Source organism: Peromyscus eremicus, chromosome 8a (genome assembly GCF_949786415.1).
Source record: "Peromyscus eremicus chromosome 8a, PerEre_H2_v1, whole genome shotgun sequence".
Taxonomy (NCBI): domain Eukaryota; kingdom Metazoa; phylum Chordata; class Mammalia; order Rodentia; family Cricetidae; genus Peromyscus; species Peromyscus eremicus.
Genome location: NC_081423.1, coordinates 32,445,703 through 32,470,564, shown reverse-complemented (window position 1 = coordinate 32,470,564; position 24,862 = coordinate 32,445,703). Strand labels below are relative to the sequence as shown.

The 24,862-nt window shown below is 43.2% G+C and overlaps 1 protein-coding gene across 2 annotated transcripts; it reads right to left on the bottom strand.

Moving 5' to 3' along the window:
- Positions 1-1,925: 1,925 nt before the first annotated feature.
- On the bottom strand, positions 1,926-15,891 carry LOC131916847 (olfactory receptor 2Y1B). Of its 2 annotated transcripts, XM_059270409.1 has the most exons (5): positions 11,444-11,496; positions 11,118-11,287; positions 9,775-9,865; positions 3,821-3,871; positions 1,926-3,186 (listed from the first exon to the last, which is right to left on the bottom strand). In XM_059270409.1, the coding sequence occupies exon 5, from the start codon at positions 3,141-3,143 to the stop codon at positions 2,208-2,210; it is 936 nt and encodes a 311-aa protein (XP_059126392.1). In that variant the 5' UTR covers positions 3,144-3,186; positions 3,821-3,871; positions 9,775-9,865; positions 11,118-11,287; positions 11,444-11,496; the 3' UTR covers positions 1,926-2,207. The 2 variants fall into 2 exon arrangements, with proteins under 2 accessions (XP_059126392.1, XP_059126393.1); XM_059270410.1 differs by lacking the exons at positions 11,118-11,287; positions 11,444-11,496 and adding an exon at positions 15,795-15,891.
- Positions 15,892-24,862: the final 8,971 nt, after the last annotated feature.

Here is a 24,862-nt window from a genome sequence, read left to right as displayed (position 1 = left end):
TGACTCCCCATGGGAAACCTTGATTTGGGGGATGTGGGGATGCGGGGTGGCTTGAGAGAGAGGGCAGGGGGGTGGGAGGAAGGAGAAAGGGGGATCTGTGGGTGGTATGTGGAGTGAGTAGAAAATTTCTTAATAAAAAATGAAAAAAAAAAGAAGTTCCTGAAACTAACAAGATGTACACCAGTCTTCCCTAAGTGTACATAAGCAGAGATAACAGCTATGGAGAAGAGACTCTGTCTGAATGGCTGAGACACCTGCAAGTTGGGCAGGGAAGTCCAGTCCAGGAATGTGGCTTTCCTGTGCCACCACCAATACTGAGATGGGCTTTTTGGTAATGCAGATGCCTTTGAGCCTTTCACACTCCTGTAAGTGAACCCAAATGAATTCCCTGGTTTGTTAAGGTAGAGTAGGGTGAAATAACTTCTTTGGTATGCCATGGTTGTTCTATCTTAGGTGATAGATGTTTCTTCACATCTGCTCAGGAAAATCCACAAAATACCTTTTGAGGTGAAAATTGTATTTTTGCATCAGCCAAAGAATACAACAAAATATAACAACTTTGGCAATACTGAGAAAGGATTAATGACATGGTTGGCAAAATGAGTTGCAAATATAAGCAAAATCAGTGGGAAATTATAATAAAACATGATTCAGTTAACACAAAATTTACCATACTTACAAAAGTCTATCAACAAAGATCCCTGCACTTGTAAACACGAAATCACCATTTTAAATACATGGAAGTAAACAGTAGTGATGGAAGACTGATAGTCAAATAAAACAGAGATGAAGAGAAGTGAAATGGAGCCCCAAATCAACTTTCACATAGCTGGTCACACGATAAATAGTAGCCTCTTCCCTTGTTTCTTTTAAATTTCCATTACTAATTTTCTTACAAATATGAATTTTATTCTATATAAATTTTTGCATCAGGACATACATAAGTTAAAGATTTCTTTGAATTTTCCTTAGTTTATTATATGTATAATCACTTTCCCTATCCTCACCTCTGTCTAACAGGAGAGGAATGCTGCCAGTTGGCATGATAAATACTCAGGGTTCTGCTAGGAGATCTTCTTGCCTTGCTTTGTTGCAGCGTGTGTAATAAATGATTCTGCCTTTTTCTCCAAGAGGGTAAATGAACCCATGTCTGAAATTCACATGCTACACGAAGCAGCTCTGCTTATCATCAGCTTGTTTATTCCAAGCTAGGAATGGTAAGCACTAGCATAAGAGGCCTTCACAAATACCCCGAGTTATGACTGAAGCCAGATAGGGTCACGATACATCAGAAAAATGGTGTGATGTTGAGGCCCCACTTAGACCTGATGCTCCACATCAATGCATACGCAGGTGGCCCTACATGGACCCCATGGGTTATGCATTTTTTTTTTAAGTCATGAAGTTGGGAGACAAAAGTGGTGTTGAGGGAAAGGGTAGAAATTGGAAGAAAGACCTGTGGGTGGATTTGATCAAAACACAGCATATGAATGCATGGATATTAAATTAAAATGAAGATACAAAATGGATAGAAAATCAGAGTAAACCCATGCCCTCTGCCTTGGGTCACAGTGTCCACTGTATGACACCACATCTGACTTGGAGTGTTGCAATTCAGAATTAAAATTCCTATGACATTCAGACTTGCCAAGAACCAATCCAGTTCCCACAAGTGTTCACAGTACACTCTTCCCTGCCAAGAACCCAGCCCATTTCCACAGGTGCTCGCAGTCAACATCTCCCAGTCTCTTCTATGGAAAGTTGTGTCTGAATTCACATTAATCCTTGCTGAGCAGTGATGACAGAGAGTAACTCGAGAGCAGATCCGCACTCCAACTTCCAAACAAGGCTGATATTAAAGTTCTGATGCCTCTTGGGGACTGTTTTATTTTAATTTTATTATGTTTATTGGTTTATTGCATACACACACACACACACACACACACATATACATGTATAGGGAGGTCAGAGGTCTTGACTATCTTTTCCACCATATGGAATTCAAGCATCAAACTCCAATCCAGGGCAGCAAATCCTTTTTCTGCTGAGCCATCTTGCCAGCCCAAGACTGTTTTTGTTTTTGTTTTTCTGTTTTTATATGCTTTGACAGTCACATGAATGTACATAATTAATTGTACTTGCATTGACATCTAGCTCCCCTCTGGACTGACAGAATATAAAGCTTTTCACTGCTCACCTGTTCTTTCCTATCCTGTGGCTGTTCCTCTCCCTAACACCTTCCACAGAGCCCCCTTCACATCCTTGTTCCTCAGGGTATAAATCAGAGGGTTGAGCATGGGGGTGATGATAGTATAAAAAAGGGCAACAAACTTCCCTTTGCTCTCAGAATAGCTGTCCTTGGGCTGTAAGTATGTGTAGGTGGCTGAGCCATAAAACAGAGAAACTACCAGGAGGTGGGACCCACAAGTTCCAAAAGCCTTTCTGCGCCCAGCTGTTGACTTGACCCTCAGCACTGCCCTGGCAATCTGTGCATAGGAGCCCAGGATGAGCACAGCTGGAATTGCAACAATCACCACTCTGGCCACAAACATCTTGGCCTCTGTTCCTTCTGTGTCTTCACAGGCCAACTTGAGGAACACAGGCATCTCACAGAAGAAGTGATTCAGTCGATGGCCACAGAGGGGCATGGTCATCATAAGGCTTGTCTGGATCAGAGAGTTCACGAGGCCTCCCACCCAGGAGACAATCGCCAATGCCTGGCAGAGAAGGGGGTGCATGATGGTCATGTAGTGCAGTGGACGGCACACAGCAGCATAGCGGTCAAAGGCCATCACCACCAGGAGCAAACTCTCTGTGGAGCCCAGAGCGAGAAATATGAACAGCTGGGCCACACACCCTCCATAGCTGATGGTCCTGTCAAGTCCATGAAGGTTGATCAGGAGCTGGGGCACAGTGCTGGTGGTGTAGCAGAGGTCCAGGAAGGAGAGGTGGGAGAGGAAGAAGTACATGGGAGTGTGTAATTGAGGGTCCATTCGGGAGAGAGCAATGATGGTGGTGTTGCCAAAGAGAGTGAAGGAGTAGAAAATCAAAATATAAATAAAGAAGATGATTTCTAGTTGAGGCCAGTCTGAGAAGCCCACCAAAATGAAGCCTCCTCCCAAACTGGTGTTGAAGCTTCCCATAGCTTTGGGCAGGAACAAGTACCTGAAGGTAAATCAGTGCATCCTGTGAAAAACAAGGGTTCATACACTCACTGATTAGCGTATTCCTTAAGTACTCCTAAATGATGAGTTTATTATCTATTCTGGTATCCAGTTCACTTCCCCCAGCCTTCTAGGTTTACTCTTTTTTACTTTAGGCAGAATATATCTGGATTAGGAATGACATCATGTGTGTTTGAACCACCTCTCAGCCACCTCTTCATTCCTAGACTTAGTCCAGCCTCTTGGTCCTGTTCCCATTGCACTGAGTTTTGGACCTACTCAGTACCATGGGAATTGCTTTTAAAATCATGTGAAACTGGTCTTGTGAAGGCACAGAGGTATAGCCCATGCCACACAAGTGAGGACTGGGGTTTAGACCCCCAACATCCACAGAACCCACCCCCCTGCTCAGTGAGGCTCAAATATGTCTTTTACTGTAAGATGCATCAACTCACTGTGCCAGCATGAAGACAGTATCTGACTTCTTATCCAATAACTTTATTACTGGCTTGGAGACAGAAGTGTTAAGAAACTGCCTAGTATTGGGGAAGCCCTGGTTTTATTATCAGAACTACAAACATATTTCATTGTTTATGGAGACCATCCATATACAGAGGCACTCAAAACCACACAGAGAGATGAACATAGATACTCACCAGTCTCTGTGATGTGGAGCATCAGCAGTATGAATGCTTAAATGCTTGGAGCTTGATGAAAGGAATGAGATCAACACTGTGTCATTAAAAGATAATTTAAATGTATAAAAATACATTAAATCTAACCTAATTTCCCTGTGTTATGCTTGCATATGTAACCTTCTCCTTAGCCTCTGGAGAACTGAACTCTCAACCAAAGCTGAGTAGGCATTAAATCGTCCTTGGACTCATTCTGTATCAGTCTGTACTTTCTCTGACTCAGTCATTCTCTCTTGGCAACACAAACCCACTCTAGAGAAATCACACCACATTTATTCATTCCTGTAAATATTTATGGTGATCTTCAAGACTCCTTCATGAAATATTTAATAATAACTCAGCAACATTCTGTAGTATAAGACCAGAGAACAAAATGAGTCTAGTCAGCTTAACTGAAATTCAAAGTCTGAAAGAATACATTACTTTTTAAACACAGACTTGCCAGAAATTAAGAAGAATTTTATTCCATCTTCAGCCCTTCTAATAAGTTGTTCTTCATTTAGTTTCCACAGTTTGAGCTATGGTTCTGTTTTCTGTACCATGGATTTGATGTCTTCTATTTGCTTTGTACTTTAGATATGAGGCATCTCAGAAATTGAGTTTTGGAAGGGACTGTAAAACTGGCCTAGCTCGCCAACTCTGTAATCACTGAGTTCTGGGAAATAAAACAATTGTGTTTATCTCCCTCATATCTATCTGGAAGATCATGTGAGACCTGTTCCTCTTTGGTCCTGACTTCATCTGTGATGTAGAGGGCTTGGAGCCCAGTTGTGATCCTAGATAAGTCTTGTTTATGTGTATGACCCTCTTCCCCAACAGTCTCACCTGCCCCCGCACATAACTAAGATCTAGAAGAAAGTGTCCTCCACTGCACTCTGGCTCACTTACCCTAATCAAGACCAGGAAGGACCCGGTATATTATTAAACCACCCTTTCCACTCTGGACTTTGCCTATACCTCTTTAACTGCAGTGGCAACAGAATTATTTATCAACTGTGCCTTTGAGACCTCTGAGCCCCAATGTGGCAATTATAACCAACTGATTGGTTCTCCAAGATATTCTTGTTATCCTCAGCTCCTCTATTCCCCACACTGCTCAGTCTCAACTCCTCTATTCCCCCCACACTGCCCAGTCTCAACTCCTCTATTCCCCCCACACTTCTCACTCTCAGCTCCTCTATTCCCCCCACACTGCCCAGTCTCAGCTCCTCTATTCCCCACATACTGCCCAGTCTCAGCTCCTCTATTCCCCACACACTGCCCAGTCTAAATTAATCTATTCAGGGTCCTTAGAACACACCATTTCACTTGGCTCATGCAACTTTATATTGTGAGATTCCTCACATATCCCCAACTTGAACCCAAGTCCTGCTAGTCCTAAAATTAGATCATATTCTGTGTCTCATACAATCCTACCATGTTCACCGCAATCCAGGTGTCTTATTTCTATAGGATTTTAATCAAATCCTATGTTCTCAATTACATATGTCATTGATCCAACTAAGCATTTATTCTTTGAGGAAAAGTTTGACTATTCAGGGGATCTTTAAATTCCATATGAATTTTAGAGTAGGTGTCTCTCTTTTTTGCAATAAAAATAATTTTTGCCATTTTGTAGAAATTGAATTAAATCTGTAGGGTACTTTGGAATAGTGTTGCCATCGTAACAATATTTAGCTTCCCAATCCATGGTCATGGTATCTCCATTTGCTTGCATTTCTTTTGTTACCATTTTATAGATTTCTATATGCTGCATTTACTTCCTGGGCCAAATGAATTTCTAAATATTTTCTTTTTGGTGTACGGTTGGTGATTTTCTTTCTCAGTCTCCTTTTGGAATTGTTCACTCTCAGAACATCAAAACGTAATTGCCAGTACTAACACAGTCCTATGGAAACATAGCAGTTGGGATAATCTTGTTGTACACTGTGTGAAGATGTGTCTCTGTCCTTCTTCACCTGCCTAAGGCACCTTCTGATTGGTTTAATAAAGAGCTTAACAGCCAGTAGCTAGGCAGGAGAGGATAGGTGGGACTTCTGGGGAGAGATGGGAACTCTGGGAAAGAATCTGTGGTGCAGGAAATTCTCCACCAGTCACAGAGGAAATCGATCATATGGTACTGAGTAGAGGTACTTAGCCACATAACAGAATGTAGATTAATATAAATGGGTTAAGTTTCTTTTTGTTTGTTTGTTTTTGTTTTTGTTTTTCAAGACAGGGTTTCTCTGTGTAGTTTTGGTGCCTGTCCTGGATCTCGCTCAGTAGACCAGGCTGACCTCAAACTCACAGAGATCCGCCTGGCTCTGCCTCCTGAGTGCTGGGATTAAAGGCGTGCGCCACCACTGCTCAGCTAATTTAATTTTTAAGAGTTAGTTGGAAACAAGCCTAAGCTAAGGCCAAACTTTCATACTTAATAAGAAGTCTCTGTATCATTATTCAGGAGCTGGTGGTCCAAAGAAAGACCTATGGTACATAGCTCTCCACACGGACATATGATCTTTTTTTTAGATTCTCTACACAGCATTTCTCTTTTATGCCTGTGACTGGAGCTAAGAGGCGGAAAAGCAGAGAAAAGAGGGAGGGAACACAATAGGGTTTTGTGGACTGGAGAATTTTCCAGTCTCGCAAGATGTTGATTCTCGTGGACTCCGTAGCAGGTTCTCTCCCCTTCTGCACTGTTTTCACCAAACACGTGTTTGGGGCCCCTGAACACAAAAGAGTGAGAAAAATGGGCTGCCTCATCGTCTCTCAGAGAATAGGGGATTCCCTTTTCATCCTTGAGGCAGAACCAAAAGTTTGTCCTGGAACAGTTTATGTGTGCCCAGTGTCCACGTCTAGGCTTCAGACCACATTGTACTGAGGCAGGTGGATACAAAGGGGAGGACATGATAAAACCACTGCTAGTTTGTTGGTCTTAAAATATGTTTTCCCCTTAATTTGCCTATTTAAATTTCAGATGCGCAAATAAAAATTTTGTGTTTCCTGTCTGCAATTTATAGCTGCTTTCGAAGGGAGAGATAAAATGGAATCTGTTCATTCTATTTTCCCCAGAAATAAGACCACCTGGGACACACACACACACACACACACACACACACACACACACACACACACCCTTTAATCCTATGACTCAGGAGGCAGAATGGATCTGTTAGTTCAAGGCCACACTGGGCTACATGAGAGAAACAGAACCAGGCAGTGGTGACACACGTCTTTAATCCCAGGAAGTAATATGGCAGGACACAGAAAGGTATATAAGGCATGAGGAAACAGGAACTTGCTCTCTTGAGGCTAATGCCTGGTTGTTCTGCTTCTCTGATCTTTCAGCTTTTACCCCAATATCTGGCTCTGCGTTTTTTATTACAAAATTTTTTAAGAATCATGTTACAGATCATGCTGAGACTCTTTCAAGTTTAAGTTGTTGGTTCTCCACTGGACTGTGAAGGTCACCCATATTATGACGTATCATCTTTGGGCCTAATGTGTCTGAGGTTCCAGTATTGACCATGTAGGAGGTACCTGGAATTTCTGTGGAATGTGGGAAGTCTGGCCATTTATGTGGGTCATACTCACTTCTCGGGCAGAAGTCCTTTATATTTGACTGATATTATCAACAAAATGTTTATTTGCCCTGTAGTCTTTCCTAGGCACCTAGGGATTTTGTGTAGTGAAATTAAACCTCTGTGTGCTGATGGTCAACCTATGTGTCTATACATACAAGTGTGTCTCTGGGAGCACTTAAGGAAGGATTCTAAAGCCAGCCTTGGAGCCTTCATGCTTTCTTGGTTTATATGAGACCAAAGCCAGGCTGATTTGAGAGGCTTGGAGTTTGTTGTATGTAGTTCCTCCTGTCTGTCCCTGTAGTGTTAGAGGTGGGGGTGGCTGCAGTTCCCTTCACATCTCTGTGGTTTGAGGAGGCTCATCTTTTCCTACTTGTAGAACAGTGCAGAATGTTCTATTACTGACAGCTGGAGGTTTGAAGGTTGTAGTAACCATGCAGAAGAGCAAAAGCCATGTTTCTGGTTTCTAAGACATAGGCCCCTGCTCTTTTTGAAAACGGTGGACCACAAATTCCCATACTGTGATTGTATAGCTCCAGAGATGACAAGTGGAGCCTCTGAGAGGTGATTACATCATGAAGGTAGGATAAATGATCAGATGAAGGGACACCTTGGATAGGTTCCCTTCAGGAAACAGGAAGTTGCCCTCAGCAGACATGGAAACTGCCATTGACCTGGGATGTCTTTTTATAGCAGCCCCACGTGGGCCCAGATAGTCCCAGAAATGAGGACCATAGGAGATACTTTGAGAATTCCAGGAAAGGAAAACTGAAGGAAAGCACTGCTTTAGCAGCTGTCCATGCAAGAATAAGCAGGCTTCTTTGCCCCAACGGCAAATGGTGCTTGAGATGACTGTCAGTGTGTTTCAGTCCCTTTCAGGAACAATTGATCCTGGAAATACAGGAGGCAGGAGGCCATGTGGCAAACTTTCGAGTGTTTCAACTATTTAATGGATCCATGTGTATGTTCCTGTCTGTAAAATATGTCCTGTGTGTATCCATGATTAGGGAGGGGTTGGTAGGAATCATCTCTCTTGTATGTTATTAAAAGGACCAGCCTTAGTAATACAATTCCCAGGGGCCCAGAAGAGAAACTACAAACAGTGAGAATTATTTTGGGGAAATGAATCTAAGTACACCAAGTTCTTTGTCCATCTACTTTATTCCTCTGGGATAAGATCCTATCTGCACAGCTTCAGTTCTGTTCTCGTGCCTAGCTTCTTTCTTGCCTGATTTCTCTCTGCATTTATCTGCTGTTCTATATTCTATCTTAATTCTCTCATCTTAGTTCTGCCCCATCTAGGTTCTCATCCAACTATCTCTTTCCTATCTTAGCTCCTCTCCCATCTCCTTCTTTCTCATCTTGCTCTTCCCCATCTGCCTCTTCCTCATCTTCCATCTCGTTCCTCTAGTTCTCTCTTCTAGACCATCGGTCTAGTTCTTCCCCATCTCAGTTTCTTACCCATCTAGTTCCTCCATTCTCTTTTCTCTTCTCTGTCTCCCCCACTCTGAAAATAAAAACTGCCTTTATATCCCTTTGGCCCTTATCTCTCCAAACTATCTCTGCTCCTGCTGTTCTCTGCTCCCGCTGTTTCTGGCGAGTGTGTGTTTCTGGCAAGTGTGCTCAGTCGCTAGGTAACTTGGCTAGGCAACTTCCATCACAGCTTGATTTACCTATAAGTTGGAACCATTTAGTTATGAATAAATTGTTAAGGGTGGATCTAAAACTAGAGATAAGACTTTGCAAAGGAGAATGTTAAGCTTAATTAGCACATCCACCAGGCCTTCTCAAACAGGTAGTCTGGACACTTAAGTCTGTTCTTAGAGAGTACAGATGTATCTCTGATAAGATACTTCATCTGTCTGTCTGAGGATGGTCCTGGCCAGATGCTGCTAATGACAATAATTACAGAAAGGTCTGAAATTAGGGATCCTGGCTGCGTTACTGCTCAGAAGGTTATCTAAATATTCCATTAATAGAGAGGAAATGGCGCCCAATAAATGATGGAAAAGCTACAATAGCACACAAGAAACTCATAGCAGGAAATGGCTAATAATCAAAAGCCAATATCACTAAGACTCCTTGAGCCTCAGCTTGACCTCTGGAAGGCCCTTGGCTTCTTCCAGGCATTAGCTTGTCATGATCAGCTGAAATCCTACTTTATATATGTTTGCAGCCTGCAGCACATCTCAGAACCACATTGCTTTTTGCATTCTGCTTGGCCTTTCAGGGTCAGGCTCAGGCCCACTCACACTATTTTCTTTTAAGTGCCCAAGGCCTCTTTCCTTTGAGCCACTGGATCATGCCTACATATCTTACCACTGAGGGTCTAGCCATCCTCAGGGTCAAACATACCAGTTTCTTTACAGCTGATGTAGTGGATCACTCTGAGTTCTTGTAGGTCAAAACATACTTTTACACTAGTGTTCGTACATGGTCAACATTTCTGAAAAAAAGAGAAAAAACAAAACAATAGACTTGTGGATAATTATAGAGGATAATATTGGTGTTCTTTTATGGAATATCATTGACATCTATAGCTCATCATCCAGATGATATAAATTTACATTATACAAATAGAAAGATGAAATCTATAGGGAAGAAAGAGAGTTAGGAAAGCCCTTCTTGTTACACAGCTACTGGCCCTGTGGTGGGGAGTGCCCATGAACTCATACAGAATGATTGATGCTTCTAAGTTGTGAAACCCACAAGAGAGTCCCAACAAAACATCATGCTGCATTTTCTTCCTATGGTACCCTCCCATGAAGGAATATCACAGGAGTTACAATAGAGGGTAGTCCTCTGTACATCTAGAGGATGCCATGCTTAGGCATTGGAGGCTGTGCAGATCTTCACAAGGCTTCTTTCCTTGATTTGGATATGGTGTCTTGTCCCTGTATGTCATGTAAGGCCATGCTCTGTGAGGGTCTCTTTCTGGTCCTTGAATTGCAATTCTTCTGAAGATCACACCTGCCTTGTCCATTAAAACCCCTCAGACACTGAATTGTGCCTTCAAAACCCTTCCAGAAATCCCCCTGCCAACTACGTACACTGGTGTGAGATCACTTCTTCACCTAAAGGATTTTCTGCAATCACTTACCTGAAATGGATCCCTGCCTACATTCTCCTGGGTTTAAATCCCTGCCTACTCTGATTCTGCTGCCCTTAGATATAGGGCACACCTTTAACTATGACAGAGACCCTCATGTGAGGTCACAGAAGCCAGGTCTCACTGTTTGGGAAATCTCAAGGGCTGTCCAGGTGCATGGGTATATTTGGGGCTAGTACTTATGGGAAGTATCTGAAGGTGTCTTTTATGACCATTTCATGGGAAGAAGCTCAGATACAAGCCTCCTCTTCCTCTAGAGAACTTTACCCCTCTAGAGAACTTTACCCCTGGGAAGAACAAGTCCAGTGGAGATGAGGTATGCATACTCAGCCTCTATGTGCAAAATGTAATTCTTGGTCTATCATTTCCGATGCTCTGGTTATCAGCAAGTTTCTCTCATCGTGAAACTTGGAGTGTGCCATCTGCTGGGTCCTGGGTACCAAACTGACTGATAAATTTGTCCTGCAACCTGTTCCTTCACCACCATTAAACAAATCTTGAAGTAGAATTGCCCAGAAAGCAAGACATCATGAAATTTCTCTACCTGTCCATGCAATGGTAACCAATGATTTCTGAGAATGTCACTCACCAGAGAACAGCACAACAGCAGAACTTCACCCTGTACCAGTCTGCAGTACAGGCCGGGTGTGGCCATCCCTTGGCCTCATCGTCCGATGAGCTGTGGGTGTCATCTCCCTGAGTCCTTATTTTGACAATTTCTTGGCACACATCCCACTGGTACTGCAACTTTTTCTGCTGCTATAGCACAGGTCCTGTTAAAGGTCGCCTCAAGGACCACATTGTGCCTCACACATTACACCCTCCCACTTTTCAGTATAACACACTGTTTAATTAGGCCTTCATCCCAGGAATCTTGTATTTTTCCCACCACATAGCCCAAACCTCACTGCATACCTGCAAGCAACTCTTTCTGAATCCCGGCCCACCCCAGCAGACACTGAGTTCCCTCACATCAACACCACAGCCTTTACCTTGGCAATGAGCTATTCTATGAGGTAACAGAGGCTTGACCACACCTCTGTCCAGCTTATTCCTCTGTGCCTGAGTGCAGCATGAGGAACAGCCATGCTTTCCCAAACTGTGCTGAGCACTCCGCCCCAGCACTGTGGAAGGCTTTCCCTGTGGTGAGTTCATCTTATTAACAAAGCCTGAACAAAAAGTTACCCTGCCTCAGATAGCAATGTGTATATTGGTAGGGAAGATACATGACGGCATTCAGTGTCCTCTATAAGCACTTTCACACATATGACATGGACCTGCAGACAGAGCACACGCAGGAGCACACATACAAAGTGCAAATGTCCATAATCACAGAATTAGAGGGGAGAGTGCTCTCACTGTGTTTACTGATAGGGACATGGATGTTTGTGTCCATATTGTGACAGCTGAGTACAAATAAAAACATTGTTACTGCAAGGACTGAAGTCCTCAGGAAAGAGCAGGTGGAAGTCCCCCAGGTGCTTTTCCTACCTTCCCTGGAGAAGCCACTAGTGCTGATCTAATGTGGTGGTCTAACTCAAACAGGAACAGATCCTTCTTCGTTACCTATGCTGGATGCTGAGTCCTGGTCCAGAGACACCTGTGCAGCTTCAATTCAAGGCCTCTCTCCTGTGGTGATATTGTGTTTCCCAAAATATTGTGCACTCTAATAAACTTATCTGGGGTCAGAGAACAGAACAGCCACTAGATATAGAGGCCAGAAAATGGTGGCACACACGCTTTTAATCCTATCACTTAGGAGGCAGAGATCCATCCAGATCTCTGTGAGTTTAAAGCCACACTGGAAACAGCCAGGCATGGTGACTCACGCCTTTAATCCCAGAAAGTGAGCCTTTAATCCCAGGAAGTGATAGCAGAAAGCAGAAAGGTATGTAAGGTATGAGGACCAGGAACTAGAGCTGGTTAAGCTTTTAGGCTTTGAGCAGCACAGTTCAGCTGAGATCCATTTGGATAAGGACTCAGAAGCTTCCAGTCTGAAGAAACAGGATCAGCTGAGGAATTGACAAGGTGAGGTGGCTGTGTGCTGTGGGATGGTCTGTATGTCAAGTGTGTTGCTGATTGGTCAGTAAAGAAATCACTGATTGGCCATTGGCTAGGCAGGAAGTATAGGCGGGACAAGGAAAAGAATTCTGGGAAGTGGAAGGCTGAGAAGGGGACACTGCCAGCTGCCATCAGGACAAGGAAGATGTAAGGTACCAGTAAGCCATGAGCCATGTGGCAAAGTAAAGATTAATAGAAATGGGCTAAATATAAGAGTAAGAGCTAGACAATAACAGGCCTGAGCTAATGGCCAAGCAGTTTAAATAATGTAAGAGTCTGTGTGTTTATTTTATAAGTGGGCTCTGGGACTGGCGGGACTTGGTGGCGGGAGCTGGAGAGAAATTCTCCAGCCTGAGAGAGATTTGCCCTGACCGTGGGCCAGGCAGGAATTCTCGAGCTACAAATGGCGCCCAACGTGTTGGCAAGAGTTTCCACCTAAAACCTGAGTAAAAAGATTCTAAAACGGAGCTGAAAACAGCTTCCTAATTGTCTCTCTCAAATAAGCGGCAGCTGCCGGTTTGAGCTACTGGCGGGTTCCTAGCGTGCGCTCTCGACCTGCAGTATGGTGGGAATGAGGCCTCTGCAAGTAGCACATTAAACTGTGTGGTGGATTTAGCCTTTGCTAGTACAAAACAAAAAAAGAGGTTTCTGGGCTACACGCTACTTTGGTAAAAGTGTAGACCCACTATTTCTGAGAGTTATGGCTCCCAGAGCTGGCGGAAAGCGGACCGCCGCCATGTTGGGAAGCTGAAGTGGGCGGAGCCAGCAGCCACTGCGCCGTTTCAGGCTTAGAAGGCTGCAGTTTAAAAGGAATAGGCTCAAGCTAATATAAAAAAATAAGCCACGTAAAGATGACTACCACACAGAGAATCTGGATTATGTTCTCTTTGATATTCGTAACTGCAGAAAAACATTTGATTGTAAAAGCTGTTGAGTTATGCCAAAATGTATATTTTAAAGGTACCTTGACTTCAAAATTTGGATATAAGGATATGTTGCTTTGGAAAAGAGTCTCTGCTCTTGTTTCCACAGAAAGCCAGAGACTATGGATTTGTTCCAGATTAAGATACATCAGGTTTGACCAGCCAAGACCCCCTGAAAGGTCTCCAATGACACCATGGCCCAGATGATTCAACATCCAGAATGGTTTCAAGTCAACTGGCTCAGATATACAGCCTCACGGACTACTCCATGATCCTAAAATTTTCTTTCTGTCTCCAGAAGATACAGCGCCCCCCTCCAGCAGGAAGTAGTAAGAGAAGCTACTCCCAAATTCCCAAATATACCAAGCTGGCTTTAGAGATGGAATTGGCTCACTCCCCCTCTAAACCCAGACATATTGCTCAAAAAAAAAAATGGTTAAGAGATTCTTGTGTCCCAAATCAGAAGAGCCCTCTGGTGTGGGACAGAGAAAAAACAATATTTTTATTTAAATCAGGTTGATTATAAATACAATCTCTTTCTAAAACAAAAAGGGGGATAGTTTAGATATGATAGGATGAAAGGGTAGATTAATGAACCTACTTTTAAAGAGTAACAACTTGTTTAAAATGTTTTACATTGCTATAGATTTTAGTTTATTGATACAAATTTAAACTTAATTTTGTTATACTGTATATATATTTCTATTCTTGTTTGAGGTATTATGTTTATGTAACTCATTTAAAATTATAATGGATAATTAAAAAATAGATTAATAATTAGTCATCTATGATAATCATATTTGTAGCCATGTTAGTTAAGTCTTCTAGGTATACATAGTTATATTTCAGATAGATAGGTAGTCTTCAAACACTTCAAAGACCTACAGAATATGGCATTTAAAATGTTTTAAAAATTTAGACTTTTTGGACAGTGAGACATGTCTGCTCCTGACAGCACCGATTTACTTCAGAGAGGAGGATGGGCATCGAAGACACTCCATATGGAGTTTATCTTCACCTTGACAAAAATAGCCATTTGGGCAAGAAACTGTTCTTGCCTGGACTGCCTGATCAACTGGACATGCAGGACCCATACAAAGGTGACCACTGAACTTTGCTTGACAAAATGGTCCTTCAGGTTCCTGCTTTGCAGAGAAAACTGCCAGACATTCTACAGGACACAGAGAAAAGTGAATAAGAGACTCTAGGCCTGTGGGCTGAGGACAGATGCCCCAACTTTACAAGAGAACTTTGAATGACTGTCCAGGCTGCCAGCTGTCTCTGTCTACCCTACAAGACTCCTAAAAGTTGCTTATATCCTTCTCCATTTCTCAGGTAGTAGTATATCCTTCTGAGGTCTTTGATGTGGTTAAAGACTAGATACTTACAATTTTCCTTAGTTATAATAAAAGATAAGTTAGATATAAAACCTTAAACTTACAAATAGAAGATAGATAGGATCTCTTCTTTAATATTGTAACTGTAATTCTTGCTTGATAATTGTTTTGTTATATGTAATTTTACTATGTTAAAGTTAAAACCTTCCTTTTTAAGAAAAGAAAAGGGGAAGTGCTGTGGGATGGTCTGTATGTCAAGTGTGTTGCTGATTGGTCAGTAAAGAAATCACTGATTGGCCATTGGCTAGGCAGGAAGTATAGGCGGGACAAGGAAAAGAATTCTGGGAAGTGGAAGGCTGAGAAGGGGACACTGCCAGCCGCCATCAGGACAAGGAAGATGTAAGGTACCAGTAAGCCATGAGCCATGTGGCAAAGTAAAGATTAATAGAAATGGGCTAAATATAAGAGTAAGAGCTAGACAATAACAGGCCTGAGCTAATGGCCAAGCAGTTTAAATAATGTAAGAGTCTGTGTGTTTATTTTATAAGTGGGCTCTGGGACTGGCGGGACTTGGTGGCGGGAGCTGGAGAGAAATTCTCCAGCCTGAGAGAGATTTGCCCTGACCGTGGGCCAGGCAGGAATTCTCGAGCTACAGCTGTGGCTTGTTCTGCTTCTCTGATCTTCCAGCATTCACCCCAATACCTGGCCCGAGACCTGTTAAGATTCATACTACACTCTCCCTGGTGAGATGGGGGGGGGGGCGGGGTCTCTCCCTGTGGTCTTGAGGGACCAGTCTCATGGCTATAAGATGTCTGATCCTTGATCTTTCCAGTTCTTAGGATGAGCTGTCCCTCAGGCAGGAACATTTCAATGACCTCACTACATTTCATTCTCCCCATTCAAGGCCTCAATGAAGAAGTGCCCCACACTGACTGAGTCACTCACAATGAATTTCAGGTAGCATCCATCCCAGAAAACAGCCCAAGCTTACCCAGACACTTGGGCCTGCTTCGAATCCCAGCCCTCCTTGGTGGACTCTGTGTTGCCCTCAGGCAAAGAACACTGATATTACTGTGGCAGAGATTTACCTGTGAGGTCACAGAGGCCTCACCTCACTTCATTCTGAGAATCGCAAAGGGCATCCTGGCCTCAGTTACCTCCAAGCTTGGTCCATACTTATTTTCTCCCAAACTGTGTTAAGCATCCTTGGAAACACATAGATTTGGGAAAGTAGCTGGAAGTGTTTCACAGAGACACCTCCGTGGGAATCACTTATATACATCTTGTCGCAGCCCTCCATCTTTTCTGAGGTCACTGCATCCTTGAGAGGAGGCACACAGTTGACAGTGCTGCTTCCTCATCTCAAATGTCTGAACTCACCCTGTGTCTCAGCATCTCAGATTCTCCATAGGCATCATGGTTTATTGCTGGCACTCACCTGCAGGGTGCCATCTTCTGCCCCTTGCATCTGGCTCCAAATGTAACCATACCTTGTTTCCTATTTTACCTCTGCACCACTAATCTTTTAGCTTGTGGTGGGTGGTGAGTTATTAGCTGAGTGTTAGCCTGCAAGGCCAGTGACCCTTAGTTTTAGAGAGAACAGTATGAAAATATATAGATCGATAGTGAATAAACTCACAGCGTTCATGAGCCACAATAGAATGAATTACAGAGCCCAGAATGAGGGGTGGGTGAGAATCCTGGGAGCACAAGCTTTCACTTGTCCTATCCTCAGTGGACCTTCCACCTGAATAACTGTGTTTGTGAATAATCATTCTGTCTAGATGTGTTTCAAGCCCACTGTCCACATGCACTTGCAGTTTATGCAGTGTTGGGAGCTCATTCTGTTAGCTTTCTTGACCTGGGACTCTGTCAAGTCCATGCTTCCCATGTGCACGAGCTGCAGTCTCTCAACCACCAGGTTTCCAGTGTTTCTCATGACCGGATGGTGGGTGTAAAACATGACTGACATCCAACACTGGAGATTGCTGAGCACACATGGCCATGGGGCCACTGTGCATTCTCTGTAGTAATTCAGAATGTTGGAAAGTTCAGTGGATAAGTGTGAGATGCTTTAAACCTTTGCCTGAATTAGCCTGGCTCTCCCTTTGGAGACCAAGTGTCCAGCGTCTGGCAGGAGGATGTTTTAGGGAGTTGCACTGTGTTTTTGCATTCAGACAAATGACTCATGAGCATGAGGACCATGTGGGTGTCATTTGGAGACTGTGGGAAGTCAGAGTGCCTGATGGAAGGACAGGCTTTTACAGCAGGTGAAGGAGTAGCCATTGTTGTGTCCTAAGCCTGGCCATGTGCTGTCTCCTGCACAGGCTCATTGTGGCTGTAGCTGGCCATCTGATATGGAACACAGGTTATACACAGATATATTTGGGCACAGAAAGACCTGTATCATTTATTATTGTGAAAAGTTGTCCCCTCTCCTCAAAGTATCACCAACTAATTAGGATATAAGAATTGCAAGTTAATAGTCATTACAATCGAACTTATAGTCATTTAGGTATGTTTTTAAGGTCAAGCAGAGATATATTTTAGATAAACAGGTCATCTTCAAACACTTCAGAGATCTACAGAATTTGGCATTTGAGATGTTTTAATAACATAGATTTTTTTTTCTTTTTTCATGACTATAAGACATGTCTGCTCCTGGCAGCACTGATCTACTTCAGAAAGGATGATGGACATTGAAGAGACTCCATATGGAGTTTACTTTCATTGTGGCAAAAGTTAGCCACTGGGCAAGAAAGTGCCTTTGCATTGACTGCTGACAGTATGCTGTCCAAACGGGACAAGCAGGACACAAAAGAAAGGACTGCAGAACCTTGACAAGACAGGGTAGGAAAGCACTTTAGAAAATCCTGCTTCACAGAGGAGTCTGTCAGATACGCTAAGCCTGTAGGCTGAAAAGGATGCCCCAATGTTGTGGAGAAACCTCAGGTGACTGTCCAGGCAGATGGTTGTTTCTGTCATAACTCACATTTTTTGGAAGTCGCTTGTTTGCACTTCCTGTTTTATTAGGTAAAATTATTTCCTTCTTGGGTCTCTGAGGGAGTTGTAGATTATAGTTTTCCTTGTTAAGAAATTCAGAAAAGAGCCGGGCGGTGGTGGCTCACGCCTTTAATCCCAGCACTCGGGAGGCAGAGGCAGGTGGATCTTTGTGAGTTCGAGGCCAGCCTGGGCTACAGAGCGAGATCCAGGAAAGGCGCAAAGCTACACAGAGAAACCCTGTCTCGAAAAACCAAAAAAAAAAAAAAATTCAGAAAAGAAACTCACCAAAGAGGTATAAAGTATGTAAGTTTGAAAGATATCAAAAGATAGTTTGAGTAATGAAAATTAGGATAGAAGGTAAATTAGATACAATCCTTTGGATTCACGAAAATAGGATAGATAATGGAGTATTTTCTCTGAATTTGTCAAATGCAAATGGACTAGACATTGTCATATATTTATTGCTTGTGTGTATATATATTGTATATGGTTATTGTACTTATTGTATATAGTTTTTCTTATATTAGTTATAACTTTTTATTTTTTATTTTAAACAAAAAAGGGGAAATGTGGTGATATATTGTGTCCCCCAATATATTGTGCACCCTAATAAAGCTTATCTGAGGATCAGAGGAAAAAGCCAACCACTATACTAAACATAGATGTCAGGCAATGGTACCACACACCTTTAATCCTAGCATTCGGGAGGCAGAGAGTCATCTGGATCTCTGTGAGTTCAAGGCCACACTGGGAACAGAGCCAGGTGTGGTGGCACACACCTTAAATTCCAACACTAGTTAACCATAAAGGTCTGGAGGTCTATACAGACAGACAGGAAGTGACAGAGCTGGGCAGAAAGAGGAAGTGTGATGGTAGGGACAGAAAAGCATATAGGTATGGGTATATAGGAAGTAGATCTCTTTGGAAGCTGAGGGTTCGTAAGGTGAGGTTGGCTGTGGCTTGTCCTATTCCTCCGATCTTTCAGTTTTAACACCAATATCTGGCTCCAGATTATTTTTTTATTAATAAGACCGGTAAGCAATTTGTCTTACACACTATAATAGAATGATTTGCATAGTTTTTTATTTGCTTTGTTTTGGGGGTTTTGTTTTGATTTGGTTTGGTTTGATTTTTCAAGACAGGGTTTCTCTGTGTAGCCCTGGCTGTGCTGGAACTCGCTCTGTAGACCAGGCCAACCTCGAACAATTTGCTATAGTTTTAAGCAGAAGAAAAGAAGGGAAATTTTCAGGTTATAAACCCCTCCCCCCAGAACAAAAAAAAATTAATTCATATTGTTTTAAAACTCACATGTGGGTGCTGGGATGGAACCCGGATCCTCTGGAGAAACCAGTTCTTAATCACTAAGCCATCTTCTAGCCTCCTTGTTTCCAGTTTTATTTAATGCTGTCAAGTACTAAACAGTCTTTGTTTTTTTACAATTATCTCAAACGGCACCACACAAAGCAGTTTAGTGTGTTAAAAATAAACAACAAAAAAATTCCTCTTCATTGAAGGATCAAAGGTTTAAATGAGGACGAAATGTCCAAGGACATGCTTAAACGCTGACCCAGGCTAATAAGGAATGCAGAAACTGATTCCTCCGGGAAAGGCTAGCATGAGTAATTTGGGGATGAGCTGAATTCTAAGGAGAACATCGTGGTGAAGTCTCTGGGGGAGGCCTCAGATAAGACCGGCAGTCATCAGCATAGAGGTAGTCCCATTTCTCTTTTCCCAGAATCCCTTGTTGGAAGCTAGGGAGTGGGGGTGGGGTAACGAGACAAGTCAGTCGGAGGAGAGCAGTAAATTAAACTTGTCAGTCCGCTATCAGTCTCCGGTCCCAAGGGAACAGTAGAGAGTCTGGCTGCAGCCCCAGGGAGGGAAATCCAGGGACACAGAAAGCTCACCCACCAAGTAGTCAGCTGCCCATCCTTGCCAACTTGCTTGGAACTGGTGTGTGCAACTGACCCAGTGTGCTGGGTCAAAATACCGCTTTCCTCATGACTCTGCCTCCGCAAGTGAGAAGTTTGCTAAGGATTCAGTGAACAGTCATGTGCTTCCAGACACTGGCGCCCTTGCACATAATGTATAAACTAGGTGAACCAGAGTTTTTGGTTTTTTGAGTTTTGTTGTTTGTTTTGTTTTTTGAGACAGGTTCATATTAGGTAACACTGGCTAGCCTGGACCTTGCTATTTAGATCAGGCTGGCTTCAAACTCAGACATCTGCCTCCTCCTGATTCCTGCCTGATGCTAGGATTCCATGTTCCAGCACTGCCCCATGTTTTCCTGTCTTTTTTTTTTGTTTGTTTGTTTTTTGTTTTTTGTTTTTGTTTTTTGTTTGTTTGTTTGTTTTTTTGAGACAGGGTTTCTTTGTGTAGTTTTGTGCCTTTCCTGGAACTCCCTCTGTAGTCCAGGCTGGCCTCGAACTCACAGAGATTCTCCTGCCTCTGCCTCCCAAGTGCTGGGATTAAAGGTGTGTGCCACCATCGCCTGGCTCCTGTCCTTCTTAACATTCACGCCTATGTCCCTGAGCATTCCCACACTAACTCATCAGCACTGAATCAGCTTCCTTGAATCCAAGCCCACGTGAGGCCCCTCTCCCTAACCTGCAGTAAATAGAGCAACCCTGGAGAAATGAACTTTTCCTTTGTCTGATTTGTGGAGAAAAGGGGGGCGGGGGGGGGGAGCACTGAGAAAATATGGGTGTTCGTATCTGTGTAAATAGATTTTTTTTTTTTTTTTACTTCATGAGTGGCTTCTCCCCGTCTTCCTTTTGTATGAGGTTCTGACTTACACTTGTAAAAATGCTTTAGTGTTCGATGCTGCTTCTGAACAGTTCTAATCTTGTTCCTGTGGCAGCTGTCCTGGCTGAGCGTTCCCTCCCCCACCTCCCTGTGTAGTGTGTCTTTGTTCCTGTATAACGCATGTGTCGTCCATAAAGGACTTTTCTCATAAGAAAAAAAAAGACATATAATTAACTATGCAGTAATGATAATTGTATTCATTTAAGATTTCAATTTTGATTATGTGCTTTTGTGTCTGTGCGTGGGTATGTGCATGTAATTACCCAGGGAGTCCAGAAGAGGGCGTCGGATCCCCTGGAACTAGAGTTGCAGGCAGTCATGAGCCACCCAGCATGGTGCTGGAAAGGGAACTTGGTCCTCTGCGAGATCAGCACATGCTCTTAACCACTGAGCCATATCTCTAGCCCCCATGATAACTGTCTTTAAATTTTTGCAGAGAAGTAGTGAAAGCCAAAAATGTTAACAGTGACTAGAGGGCTGGGAGTATGGGTGACCTTTTTAAAATCTGTACCAAATTGTTTCTAATGTGCATACATTTCATTATTAGGGGGGGGAAAATGTGTGTGTGTTGGGGGGCGGATAGAGTTGCTCCTGCTTAGACTGTGACAGTACCAAAACCTCCTGTTATCATGGTTTAAAAAAAAAAAAAAAAAAAAAAAAAAAAAAAAAAAAAAGGCAGCCGGATACCTTGACCTCTAGGATTCAGCATAAGCCTGCTAGTAAAGTAAAGCTTCCAGGGATCCACGGCTCTGTGGTTAAAAGCTAATGTTATCTTATCTTGAATTGCCTTCTTGCTCTCCTAAGGGGCCACAGACCACTTGAATGATGGGATTCCATCGATTTGGTTTTCAACCTCCACCTCGATCAACTTGTACACCCTGTGGTGATGGAGGGTGGAAGGCTGAACTTGTTTCCAGGTAAACTCAGCAGGTACATTGACCCCCTGGGCCACAGTGGAGCAGCCCGTGCTTCCAACAAGGGAGACATGCTTTCCTTCCCTGGGAAAGCCTACTCCTGAGCTGACAATGGGATTGGGGGAAGAGTGAACACAAAGGATGGGATAAACCAGTGAAGGGTGTTGAGAGGCTATTGGAGCACTCCAGAGCAAACTGAGACTAGACAGGCAGATGGCCCTCTCAAAGGGAACACCAGATTGCAGCCGTTCCCACTGGAGACCAAACCACCGCTTCAGAGATTCTGACAGCTAGATAATCCGTGAGTACAGACTGACTCACAGCAAAGGATCCAGAAGCTCAAAGGCCTGGACAGCTGTGGCCCTCTTTAACAGATGTGGGGTTTTTATTGTTGTTGTTTTGGAGATGAATTGCTAAATGGTCTTATTAAATAAAAACCTGGAGCCATGGGCTGGAGAGATGGCTCAGTGGTTAAGAGCACTGACTGCTCTTCCCCAGGTCCTGAGTTCAATTCCCAGCACCCACATGGTGGCTCACAACCACCTGTAATGAGATCTGGTGCCCTCTTCTGGCCTGCAAGGATACATGCAGGCAGAACACTGTATACATAATTAAAAAATAAAATCTTTAAAAACAAACAAACAAAAACAAAAAACCTGGAGCCAGATATAGGGGTGAAAACCTGAGAGAGCAGAGGAATAGGAAAAGTCACAAGCTAACCTCACCTCACCTCAGTCTCCAGAGACCTACTTCCTGCATACCCATGCCTATATGCCTTTCTGTTCTGCTATCTCATTTACTCTTTGTCCAGCTACATCACTTCCTCTTCCTGCCCAGCTTTGTCACTTCCTGTCTGTCTATACAGACCTCCAGACTTCCATGGTTAACTAGTGTTGGAATTTAAGACATGTGCCACCACGCCTGGCTCTGTTCCTAGTGTGGCCTTGAACTCGCAGAGATCCAGACAGATCCCTGCCTCCTGAGTGATAGGATTAAAGGTGTGTGTTACCATTGCCTGACTTCTGTGTTTAATATAGTGGCTGGCTTTTTCCTCTGATCCTCAGATAAACTTTATTGGGATGAACAAATGAAATATCACCACACTTTTTTTGAACCCTTCAGTTGCTATCTACCTGCCAACCTATAAAGAAACGTCCAGGATATGTGTGGCTATGAGGTGCTGAAGAGACCAGAAAAGCAAATCAGATGTAGGGACCTAGGGCTGGGTCAGCATGGAGGCTGGACAAGATATGGTCAGCTTGGTCGGACTACAGACGGTGGTAAGGACATCTTCAGGAAAAAGTCCCAAGTCGTCCTTCAAGCCTCACCACCACCACCACCGGGATGCCATCCTGTCCAGCTGGTTCTCACAGCTTGCCCTCCTGCTGGCACTCCGACCTATTGTTGTCCTCCTTTCCTGGAGAGCCCAATGAACTTCTAAGTGTCCACCCACAACCTGCTCTGAGAAGGCCACAGGAAATCCGAGTGAGGAGCACCACAGTCCAAACCACAGGCAATGCCTAATATTACCCAAAATGTTTATGATTGGAACAACACATGTTTCTGAATATCTCTCTGGATGGGACCCAAGTCTACTAGTTCATGTATGCCCTGTACATATATACACTGAAGGCATATATGTATGTATGTATAGATGAATATATATTATATGTTTAATGTACCTATGTTTTGACTATGACCCTCCATATGAGGTCAGATGTGGAATGCCCCTTTTGTGGTGTCAGGTTAACAGTAAGAATGTTTTTGAGCAAGTAGCACAGATCCATCTGTAAGCCTAGCATTTGGGAGGCAGAGGCAGGAGGACCCTGAATTCCAGGCCAATTTGTGTTACACAGTGAGTTCCAGCCCGGCCTAGATTATATAGAAAAAGGCTTAGATTTTGGAGAGCTTGGACTTTGAATTTTGAGATTAGAGATGCCCAGCATATATATGTCTAACCATTATCATCCCAATAGGACTTCAATGCACTCTATTCAAATACCTGTTTCCCAGTCTCATTTATTCTTGTTGGGAGTATAGCTTCACACACCACATTAAACAAAGCAATGGGGAATTTTACATGCACTTGCTAAGAAAATCTCCCTACTGACTAGTAACTATGCTTGCTGTTGTTCTTAAAGTCCAGCCCCTTCTTTCTGTAAAAGGTATTGTGTGTACTTGTGTAAAAGATATACTTCATGCCGGGCGGTGGTGGCGCACGCCTTTAATCCCAGCACTCGGGAGGCAGAGCCAGGCGGATCTCTGTGAGTTCGAGGCCAGCCTGGACTACCAAGTGAGTCCCAGGAAAGGCGCAAAGCTACACAGAAAAACCCTGTCTCGAAAAACCAAAAAAAAAAAAAAAAAAAAAAAAAAAAGGCATACTTCATGTATTGTGGCCCTTTTAACCTGTACTGTCTCTTTTATTGAGAATCTATGAAAACAAAGCCCCTTAGATATTATGCATGTGAAACTGAGTTATGAATTTATCTTTACTAACACATACAATTTTGGCCAAATATAAAATTTAGGAAGGTTGACTAATTTTCTGAACCTTTTGAAGATGCTAGTCCACTGTCTCCAGGACATGAGGAGCAAGTCCTGGCTGCCATTCTCTTGTGTGTTGTTCTGGATACTTCTTAAAAAATACTTCACCAAAGATATATCTATCTCCTTTTTTATTTATACTTTGTTGCTATGTGTTTGGGGGAAAAATGTCTTCAAAGCATTAACCCATTTACTATAGGCTGACGTGAGAAAACTATAAATATGGCAGATAAGAATCTACCCCCATCCCACAGATAAAATTTTTAACATAGTCCATCGAAGGAATCGCTGTATTTTTACTCAACACCATCCACCATCTCATCCTCCCCCTAGCTGACACTGTTACATTTTAGTCAGAAGTAATCTTATTTCACAAGCCAGTCACATCATGGTGTTCTGGATGTCCCAAATGAGAAGGGGGCTTGAGAACATTCCACCTTTCACAGCACGAGGCTCTTGAGAAGCAGCTGGCTAAGGCAAGGCAACACAATCATTGGCCCCAAACTCTGAGGTCCACCCAGTTCTTGACACTGCACTCCAGCCCACCCTGCATTGACACTTTCCTAAACGTCCAGATGCCTGTTCTCTTCATTCTGACTCATCACATGCTTGCCACAGGGACAAATAACCCCCTACCTCTTCCTGACAGATTTGTCACAACGACAATGACTTTATTCGTTTATCCTGAGAGGAAGAATTGTTCTTATTCGTGCATACCAAGGATGGAGGCACATGACAAACGGACTCACC

Excerpts from the sequence above, each read along its gene's own strand:
- LOC131916847 (XM_059270410.1), bottom strand. The coding sequence starts at position 3,143 with ATGGGAAGCTTCAACACCAGTTTGGGAGGAGGCTTCATTTTGGTGGGC.